Source organism: Triticum dicoccoides, chromosome 3A (genome assembly GCF_002162155.2).
Source record: "Triticum dicoccoides isolate Atlit2015 ecotype Zavitan chromosome 3A, WEW_v2.0, whole genome shotgun sequence".
Classification (NCBI taxonomy): Eukaryota; Viridiplantae; Streptophyta; class Magnoliopsida; order Poales; family Poaceae; genus Triticum; species Triticum dicoccoides.
In genome coordinates, this window is record NC_041384.1 from 687,577,565 (window position 1) to 687,588,677 (window position 11,113).

Genomic DNA, 11,113 nt, shown 5'->3' on the forward strand with positions numbered 1-11,113 from the left:
TTTTCACTGAAAGTGAAAACCATATTCCCACTACCAATTCGGAGGCTGGTTCAACTCAAATAAAATAAAACTGGGGCCCGTTTTTCCATGTACATACATGTGCGGTAGCGCCATCTGTGCATCTTTCTTGTATTGCAAAAAAAAAAAAAAAACTCGCACACTTAAAATACATTTACCCTTGGACTTGGTATACGAATATGATGGGAATAGTACCTCAAAGTTAGAAGTGAGATATAGATGGCATGCACATATATATTGATCAAGTGTTTTTTTGATAAACATATATTGATCAAGTTACCACGTACACGAATACAAGGAAATTTACAATGCAAAGTATACTTGATCCCAGCAACTAAAACCCATCCGGGACTCGATGTATCACATCTTTACACTTAAAATACATGCATAAAAAGAAGAGGGTACATGCCCACGCTGTCACGCATGCGCAATCGTACGTACGTGCATGTATATACATGATGATGTAACTGCTACACATTCGTGCACACGACGTATTCCTGTCCCCCGACACACGCATGCCAGCCATGGACAAGCAAGCATGCATGCGCCGTTGCGTGCGCACGGCACCCCACCACGTCCAAGCAATCATGGAATCGATCTCCGGCAGGCCTCGCCGCACAATGCCGTCGCAGCTAGGTAACTTCATCGGCTCGCCGATCACGCGGCGGCCTCCTGGAGGTAGTACGGGAGCAGCCCGATGTGGTTCTGGCGGCGCAGCTGGGCGTAGAAGCGGGCGATGAACTCCTCCGCCTCGTCGTCCACGGCCTCGCCCAGGCCCAGCTGGTCGGTGTCGACCTCGTCCGACGAGAAGTTGGACACCCGCACCGAGAACCCGCCGTCGGCCGCGCCGGGCACCAGCGGTGACATCCCCGCCGGCGTGCATTCCTCCCCCAGCGCGAGCTCAGACTCCTCGTGCATCATCATCAGCGCCCCGGGCGACGACGGCGCCGGGGACGCGGCCGCCGCGTTGGCGTAGTACTCGATCATGTGCCGCGGCGGCGTGGCGGGCGCGGGGTGCTCGGCGCGGAGGCGGCCGGGCTGGTCGACGTCGTCGGCGGCGCCGAGGCAGGGGAAGGCGAGGCGGCGCATGGAGAAGGAGCCCGGGTCGGGGCTGTCGCCGCAGGAGAACTCGTACTCGCGGCGGCGCAGCGCGCGGCCGCCGTGGTGACCGTGGTGGTGGTGGTGCGAGAGGAGGTTGGCGACGGAGCGCGAGACGGCCTTGTTGCGGCGCTTCATGAGGAGGTGCGCGCCGAGGAGCAGCTTGCGCTTGCCCTTGCGCATCATGAAGAAGACCGCCCGCAGGTACCCCCACATCCTCCTCGCCGCCACCGGCGTCGAGTGCACGTCCATGTCGACGTACCACCTTCCCCCTCAACTCAAGCCTGTCTGTGTCGCCGTGCCTCTGACTCTCTGTTCGCTCGTGTGTTTGTTCGTCGTCGGCGGCGGCGGTGGATTGCAATGTGGAGTTGGGCGGTGGTGGTGCCGGTGGTATATATAGGCACGGGAGGTGAAAGGGAGGGGGGGAGGAATGGAGGCTTCGCTTAGCCAGGAAGGCAGGGGAGAAAACAGGTCCGGGTCCGGGGAGTTGGACGTCTGGATAATAATAAGATTTTGGTTAGGTGGCGCCTTGGCTTGGCTCGGCTGCTTCTTCTTCCTCCTCGCTCGCTTTTCCTTCCTCCTTTTGCGCTCGCGTGCTCCACCGATCCACTCGCGCTGCCCAAGCCAACTTGGAAGGAAGGTGGGGAAGGGCCGTTGCCGGGCGGTGGGGGGCAAAGCGAGGCCCGAAGCAGGGGATCGCACAAGCACAAATGCCTTCTTCTCCTCGCTATCCTTCTGACTTTGCCCCTTGGTCCAGACAAGTTCAGATTGCTGGTAGACATTGCGTACACATGCACCGTTTACTATGCGACCCAGCAGTCAAGTGTGCTGGTATCTTTGGATGGATGCTTCGTTAACTGGACGTGGAGTATCTACACCCGAGCTCAAATGAGCTTGGGTGAACAGTAAAATCAAAAAACATTTTAAAAATGTTTAAAAAATTCTGAATTTTTTTTGTGATGAACTTTGACAAATGTTCTAACGGCTTGCAAAATTTCATCTTCAGATCACATTCGTGGAAGGGGTGACAAAAAACAAAATCGATGCTTCGAAAATGCTACTTTCAAAGCATTTCGGAGCACTGATTTTGTTTTTTTGCCACGCCTACGAATGTGATATGAAGATGAAATTTTGCAAGCAGTTAGAATATTTGTCAATGTTTACCACAAAAAACATTCAGAATTTTTTGAGCATTTTTAAAATATTTTTTGATTTTACTATTCATCCGAGCTCATTTGAGCTTGGGCTGAGAAAGGACTTTCCGTCGTTAACTACTATGGGTAAAAATTAATCCTTCACGCAGAGAGTCAGAGACCAACCCCAACAGAAGAAAACAGCTGCATGCTACTACTACAGTGTCACGCTGAACGCGTGTGAAGATGTTCAGAACAGAGCACAGGGCATCAGGCGTCCACCATGGTTGTTCGTGTGAGAGCATCTATAGCCGGACCTTTCAAATCCATCTCATACATCCGGGCGGGCCGCCCGGTCAATGTCTGGTCACATTTTTTGACCCAGATGGGCTCTTTAGACGGGCCTCAAACGCCCAGGCATGCCCATCACGTCAGTCTGACGACAGGGTCCCCCGTGGAAACACCCGGAAACCCGATGGTTCGACGGATGTCGGGTTCGTCGCCGCGTGGCGCCGCTTCGACTCGCCGCCCAAGACCAAATCCGGCTATTTAAGCCGACCGGCGTCCCGCAACCCTAACCCATCCACCTCCCCTCTCTACGCGCCGCCAGTCCGAACCCATCCAGCTCCTTCCTCTCCCGCTCCGACGCTCTGACCCCGCTCCGACGCTCCGCCCCCGCTCCGACGCTCCGCCCCCGCTCCGGCACTCCGTCATGGTTCGAAGCAAGATCACCTACTACGCCATGCTGATGCCGGAGCGCTGCACCGAGATCCAGCAGGAGATTCGGGTGAGTCAAGCCGCGCGCACCGCCTGCATTGCTGCCGGGCTGCCTCGGGACTCGCCGGAGCCGGAGGAGGAGCAGCCGGGCGAAGAGGAGGGGAAGGAGATGACTCCGATGAAGGTGGAGGAGGCGGAGCATCAGCTGTCGGGCTTCAACATGGAGCAGATAGAGGCGGAGTTCGACGTCGCCCAGTCAGAGGAGATGGCGGAGCAGCATGCCATCCCGGAGTCCATCCAGAATGTGGCCTATGTGGAAGCCAACCGGGCGTTCCTCCGGCGGGAGCAGGAAGAGTCTGACGCGCTCTTCGCCGAACTCGACGCGGAGATAGAGCCGGAGGAGGCCGAAGCGGAGACGCCGGAGCTGCAACTGCCGCCCATGTTGCCGGTGCCAGGCACGGAGATCGATGACAAGGAGCTAGGTGATCGATATAGTACGAAAGTTTATTTTAGTTTACATGTCTTTGTATGGATTTGAGAATCCAGTATAAGATGTCCGGCTGCAACTGTGAAAATTTAAAAGGTGCTCGGCCAGTGCCCATGAACGCGCCCGGACGTTTGAGGGGCCGGATTTGCCAAGTCCGGCTGTAGATGCTCCGAGATCTCCTACCCATCCCCTACGTACGTGTCTGGATGGCCACAACATCTACTCCTATCCATTGATGCACACCCATAAGGATTAATCAGGACCATAAAGGGCTACCATGCACGATACGGCCAATGATCGTGGCCATTTTTCGTCTCTGGTGATCCTGTGCTCCAACTTTTCAACGCAATAATGTGAGGGCTAGACACCGGAAAAAGTGTGGGTGCGTACGTGCCTCGGGTTAGAGATGGGCCGGATCGCAGCAACGTTCACCACGGCAGCCGCGTGTCGTCCCGGCCGTGTTTCCTTAGCCCGGGGGCTGGCGGTTTCACGCACAACTCCGGCCACAAAAGTGGCCGCCACGAGCATGCGGTATATATATATTTCAACACACACTACATACATGCTCAACACGTCCTTCTCAGGCGCCGGACCACATGGAAAGGCAAGCTAGCACCGAGAACAACGTGCAGCCCGAACCACAAGTTGCTCACACTCACTTACTTCCATTCGCGGATAAAGTATTACTACTACTTGAAAGATCTCCTAACCTTTTCTCCTCAATGAAAAAAGATCTCCTCATATTATTTTTCTTGGATAAAAAGAGATCTCCTGACCTATGGACCATAAACCCTAGGCACCACCAGAAACCGACCCGGAGAAAAGAGAGAGATGACCTGGACACGAGCTTTGCTACACACACGGGCATATATATTACATGATCAACGGAGTGGCATAGTTAGAGTCTTGATTGGATCAAATCAGGTGGTCCGTGCGTTTAGAATTATTCCCTGGACACCGGTGGTACCTTCATGCCCATTCGAGCGGAAGAGAGGTGATCCCCGGGACCTTGCGCCAAGTGGATTCGGTAATCTAGTGTTTCTTAGTTAAGTTTTAGATGTCTGTGGCTTTGGCTCCAGTGGTGGCGAGATGGTGATGAACATGTCTTCTCGTGATCTCTCTTTCAGGCGATGCTTCTCACTTTTATCGGCGTTGGATCTAGCCAGCATGCGGAGTCTGCGATATCATGGATCCTTAAGATCTGGTGGAAGGTTGACCCTTGGGGTTCTAGGTGGTATTTCCCCGATAGTTTTTGTGGCGGCAACAAAGGCAGTGGACTCCCTTTCCCCCATTGGGTGTCTCCTAACGCGACATGTCGTCCGTTGGAGGTTCGTACTCCTTCACAGAAGAATCGACGTTTCCTCCGTCGCCATTTTGAAGTTGGTGGAAGTTTTGCTCAGTTGTGTGATTTCGTTCTACGCAAGGCTTCTAAGATGCTAGCTTCTTCTCCAAAGCGTTGGTCCAGCTGAATCTTACCATGATGACTTTCTGAACGCATGATACAATGTCAAACCAGCTTCAAGCCTTTAGCTCGTTTTGGAGACTGTGTTTATTTGGTACTCCCACCATTTCATAATGTAGTGCATATATATTTTTTGAAAAGTCAAACTAAGCAAACTTTGACTGAGTTTGCTAAGAAAACTATTTACATATACAGTTCCAATTACAAAACATCAAAATATAACTGATGATCTGTGATATGCATTAAGTATTTTAAACATGCATATTTTTGTGTATAAACATGGTCAAAGTTTGTAATGCTTGACTTTTGAAAAAAAAATCTACACGCACTACATTATGAAACGGATGGAGTATTATGTTAGCCGCGGAGGGAGTGTATAAAGCCAGGTTCATGAAACCCCTAAGAAGAGGACCCATATGGGCCTGACAGTCCCTCCTTGAACCTCTCTAGGCCTAGGGAGCGACGATCGGCTTGCACTTTTACCCAATTTTGGAAGCTGCATCTGTTGATGAGTGGTTATATAATGGTATTACACTTAGTTGTTTTCTAGGACAAATCGCTACCGATTTTTGCTATGACTTCTTGGGCAAGAGTTTATGATCATATATGTATTCCAACAAGGAAAGAGGATTTGTCAAAATGTATGTCTATTTAAATACATAAAAAATAATCCTGAATTGGTACCTGAATCAGATGAACCGGTTATGGGGGGTACTGTGAGGCCCATATGGGTCCTCTTCTTAGGCACTGTTGGGCTCCCTCACGGTATCCGTTCCCTCAAGTGTTCTTTCAACATAAAAACTTCTCCTGCATTTTGTGAAGTGATCAGATAGCTTTTTTGTGAGAAAACACACAATAAAGTAAAAAAAACACTTTGTCACTTTATTAATATGTCAGCTCAAATAAAGTAGAAAATATTGCACATTTAATTAGACTATAGCTTAAAAACTACAAAAATTGTAGATGCATTTAGTATGTCACCAGGAATACAAATACGCAAACATATCAAAAATGGACTTTTTCCCTTCAAAAAAAATACTGTCTTCTTGAAGGCGACCAGAATACGAAATATTTTCAGAATAGAGCATCCCATCGGAAACGCAAAAATACTGTCAAGTCACTGATCAAGGAAGACGGAGCCAAGTGCACGGATGACGCCGGAATGAGAGAGATGGCTGCTGCATTCTATGAAAAGTTATTCTCTTCTGATGGGATCCGTGAGAGTGAGCGTATTTTGGCGCTTTTTGATCAGCTGGTCACTAATGACATGAATGCCAAACTCACGGAAGCGGTCTCTGATGAGGAAATTGAGAGGGCCCTATTCCAAATGGGGCCAACAAAGTCACCGGGCCCGGATGGCTTACCGGCTATGTTTTATCAACGACACTGGTCGTTGGTGAAGGACGATGTGTGTACGGTGGTGAGAGATTTTCTGGCAGGCAAGGAAGCTCCTAATGGATTCAATCACACCATTATCGTTATGATCCCGAAAGTAAACTCACCGGAGTTACTTTCACAGTTCCGACCTATAAGTCTATGCAATGTTCTATATAAAATAGCGGCGAAGGTGTTGGCTAATAGACTCAAAGTGGTGCTGCCTATTATGATACCCGAGGAGCAGAGTGCTTTTGTACCAGGGAGACTAATCACGGACAACGTTCTTGTAGCTTATGAATGTGTTCATGCTATTCGGAAGAGGAAGCGTAGGAAACCCCTATGTGCAGTGAAACTGGATATGATGAAGGCCTATGACAGGGTGGAGTGGGTTTTCCTACGACAGATGATGGAGAAACTAGGGTTTGTTGGGCAATGGATAGAAATGATTATGCGCTGTGTAACATCCACTAGGTTCCAAGTCAAGTTGAATGGTGGACTCTCGCATAGCTTTAATTCATCTCGGGGTCTCCGACAAGGAGACCCTCTGTCACCCTATCTGTTCCTTTTTTGCGTAGAGGGTTTCTCAGCCCTTCTGCGACATGCTCAACAGAGGAAGGAGATTAAGGGGGTTTCGTTTGGGAGCACTGGCCCCACGGTAACTCACCTCCTTTTCGCTGATGATAGGTGGTATTCCTCGAGGGATCTAAAGAGAATTTGGAGGTGCTTCGTACTATCTTGCATGACTATGAGATGGCTTCTGGACAAAAGGTAAATCTGCAAAAATCATCCATCTTCTTCGGCAAGGGAACTAAGGAGGAGGACAAAACGTTATTGAAGCAAACAGTGGGCATCTCATCGGAGGCTCTGAGTGAGAGATATTTGGGTTTGCCTACGGTGGTGGGAAGATTCAAAGATGGGACTTTCAAGTATGTCCGGGAGAGTGCAGGAAAGAAGGTTGCGGGATGGAAAGGTCAAGGACTGTCAAAAACTGCCAGGGAAGTTCTAGTGAAATCTGGCCTCCAATCCACACCAACATTCACCATGAGCTGTTTTCAACTCACAAAGAAAATGTGCGGGAATTTGTCATCAATCTCTTTGAACTTCTGGTGGGGTGCAGCGAACGGTGAGAAGAAGGTGCACTGGATTGCGTGGGATAAAATGTGTACGAGGAAGCAGGAAGGAGGACTAGGCTTCAGAGACCCGGAGGTGTTTAACCAAGCTTTGCTAGCTAAACAGGCTTGGCGGATTTTACAAGCTCCTAATTCACTTTGAGCAAGGGTTCTGAAGGCTCGGTATTTTCCTGACAGCTCAATCCTTGGTGCAACTTGTCCTGGAGGGGGATCATATACCTTCAGGAGTATTATCCATGGACGAAATCTCTTACTGGACGGTCTGATTTGGAGAATAGGAGATGGAAGTAAGATAAGGATCCACCATGATAACTGGATACCGCGGAAGGGTAGTATGACGCCACTGGGCCAGAACTACATCCATGGTATAAACAGGGTTTCTGACCTGCTGAACTCACATGGTACGGCATGGGACCAAGCCAAGGTGCAGGAGATGTTTTCTCCGGACGAGGCTCATGAAATCATGCAAATTCAGATAGGGGGGCGGGCGTAGAGGATTACCAAGCCTGGAATTTCACAAAAAATGGTGTTTTTACAGTGAGATCGGCCTACCATTTGAAGATGATGCAAAAATGCCTAAAATCCGAACGGCCGGAGTCCTCGTCGTCAGTCTCTACGCATCGAGCGTGGCTAGGTCTGTGGGACTCGATCGCGCCTAGGAAGGTCAAAACGCATACCTGGCGGCTGATTAGGAACGGACTTGCCGTTGGGTCCGAGCTCCAGAGGAGAAACATCAAGGCAGGCATGGTTTGCATTGCTTGTGGCAGGGAAGAAACGAACTACCATCGTTTCTGGGGCTGCTACCACTCAGCCAAGTTTTGGAAAATTCTTCACTCGGAATTGGGAGTTCCGGTGGCGATCCCACCGGTTATAGTTAGCTCTCAGGGTGATTTATCTAACTGGCTGCTAGCTTGGTTTGCGGATGCGTCAGACGACGAGAAAGCGGTCATGCTTCAAGGAGTATATGGGCTCTGGCTCGCTAGGAATAACTCAAGGGATGGAAGGAAGATTGAGGAGGCTGGAGATATAGCACGCACTGTAATCAAGGTGATGGAACAATGGCAGGCTACGAACGGAAGTACGAGCAGGAGGCCGGAACCTACTCCAGTGCAGAAATGGGTACCTCCAGAGTTGGGCTGGATCAAAGTAAATGTGCATGGTGCTACGTCCAAAGTGGGATCAAAAGGAGGAGCCGGTGTTGTATTTAGGAATCATGAAGGGGCTTTCCTTGGAGGCGCATGCCATGTCTTGCCTGGGTGCCCGGATCCTGCGGCTAGTGAACTGCATGCTTGTCGATGCGCAGTTCAATTGGCAGATGAGTTTAATGCCAATCGCCTGCATATTGAGACGGATAGCAAAGAGATAGCTAGCAAGCTTCAGAACAGGGAGAAGGACTTGTCCGTGCTGGGACCATTAGTAGAAGAGGTGAAAATGATGTTGCAGGCGCGGGAGCAGTGGAAGATTACCTGGGTTCGCCGCTCGGCAAGGTGCAGCACACGCGCTAGCTAGAGAAGGGGTTTCTAAGGACTTATGTAAGGTCTGGCTACACCAACCGCCTGATTGTATCTTGCACATTCTATCGGCAGAGATTCCTGCCTTTTATGAATAAATAGGAACGGTGTGAATTTCAAAAAAAAGGACTTTTGTCCAGAAGATGAAAGTGCGTTATATCGACTAGAGGGGGGGTGAATAGGCGATTTTTATGAAATTCTTCACTGAGGAATTTGCTGATGAGGAAATTCCTTAGCGAAGAACTACTAGCAGCGGAATAAGTACTCAAAAGTAAACACAACAGAATACAAGCATAGTCATCATGATGAAATGAAGACAGGCACAGAGTACAGGAAGCGTAATCACAGGATAACACAGGATGAAGACAAACAGACTGAAGAAATTAAACTGAGTAAATAGAGAAAGTCTTCAGTCAAAGTCTTCAAACACAGATATGAACAAACATACATCACAGTTATGAGGAAATGAAAGAGTTAAGGAAATACAACCAGTAAGCTCGGTGAAGACAATGATTTGGTAGACCAGTTCCAACTGCTGTCTCAGTTGTACGTCTGGTTGGAGCGGCTGAGTATTTATACTCGAGGACACACAGTCCCGGACACCCAGTCAAGGATACTTAGTCCAAGACACCCAGTCCTCACTGTATTCTCCTTGAACTAAGGTCACACAGACCTCGTCCAATCACTCGTGGTAAGTCTTCAGGCGACTTCCAAACCTTCACAAACTTGGTCACTCGGCGATCCACAATTCCTCTTGGATGCTCTAGACCATGACGCCTAACCGTCTGGAAGAAGCACAGTCTTCAAAGGTAACAAGCGTCGGATCCACTCAGGATCAATCTCTTCAGTGATGCTCACTTGGGGTTTGTAGGTGTTTGGGTTTTTGGTTTTTTCTCACTTGATGATTTTCGCTCAAAGTCCTCGGAGGATGGGTTGCTCTCAAATGACAAGTGTCAGTTTCTCTCGGATCAGCCAACCAGCTAGTGGTTGTAGGGGGCGGCTATTTATAGCCTAGGGAGCAGCCTGACATGGTAAGACATAAATGCCCTTCAATGATATGACCGTTAGGTGGATAGATATTTTGGAACAGCTGGCGCATAGCACAGCAACGGTTGGAATTTTGAGTAGCAAAATCATCAGGGCTATCATGTTCCTCACTGTGTAGGCAATCCGCACTGGCGAATTCCTAACTCCTCAGTCAGGACAAATTCCTCAGAGACCAGAAGAACTTCATCTCTGTCACTAAAGAAATTGACTGAACTGTATGAGATTTCCAATGGCTTCACTCGAAGGGATTGGTAGGTGTAGGATTTTGAGTTGAGCATCACATGGAAATTTTTCCTTAGTATTTCCTCGACCTCCTTTAACAGTACGGTGTTTCCTATGACTCAAAAAAGAGAAAAACAAAACTATGAAAACGGAAGTTTTCAAGCTTCATATTCCTCGCATGAATATCAAGTCTTCACGGACACACCAATTTCTTCACTTTCAAACTCTTCATGAAAGTCTTCAGAAATACCAAAATCTTCAGTCGAAGATGTTCATTTTTAGGGGTCGACTTTTCCTGTAAATATCAAACTCCTCATAGACTTATAGACCTGTGTACACTCACACATGCATTAGTCCCTTAACCTATAAGTCTTCAATACACCAAAATCACTAAGGGGCACTGGATGCACTTACAATCTCCCCCTTTTTGGTGATTGATGACAATATAGGTTAAGTTTTCAACGGGGATAAACATATGAAGTGTAAATACTAATATTGAGGAATTTGATTGCAAGATATAGAAGAACTCCCCTTGAAGATGTGCATAGTGAGGAATTTGCTTTTGAAGCAATGCACACTTGAAGAGTTGAATCATGAAGATCTCCCCCTATATCTTGTAATTCACACACACATTTAACATATAATATGAATAATTTGAAATGCATGATGAAATATGGTTCCTGATGAAATTCAGCATGCGTGCAATAATATTAACGAAGAATAAGCATGCAGAATAGTGCATCAAGAGTATCAGAGCACAATGCATCAAAAGTATCAGAGCACCATCGGGTTTAAGATTACTACTCGATCCAATAAAGTTTCAGAAGAACGAGAGTTGTAACTTAGCAAAGAAACGCCCATATAGTAGACCCGCTTGAAGACTAACTCATATTTCTCCCCCTTTGTCATCG

The 11,113-nt window shown here is 48.4% G+C and overlaps 1 protein-coding gene across 1 annotated transcript; it reads right to left on the reverse strand.

Annotated features, from left to right (window-relative positions):
* Positions 1-376: 376 nt before the first annotated feature.
* On the reverse strand, positions 377-1,476 carry LOC119270224. Its single transcript, XM_037552204.1, has one exon. The coding sequence runs from the start codon at positions 1,366-1,368 to the stop codon at positions 676-678; it is 693 nt and encodes a 230-aa protein (XP_037408101.1). The 5' UTR covers positions 1,369-1,476; the 3' UTR covers positions 377-675.
* Between the last annotated feature and the right edge of the window lie 9,637 nt (positions 1,477-11,113).

Bases quoted from the DNA above. Each gene is read 5' to 3' on its own strand.
- LOC119270224 (XM_037552204.1), bottom strand. From the start codon at position 1,368: ATGGACGTGCACTCGACGCCGGTGGCGGCGAGGAGGATGTGGGGGTAC.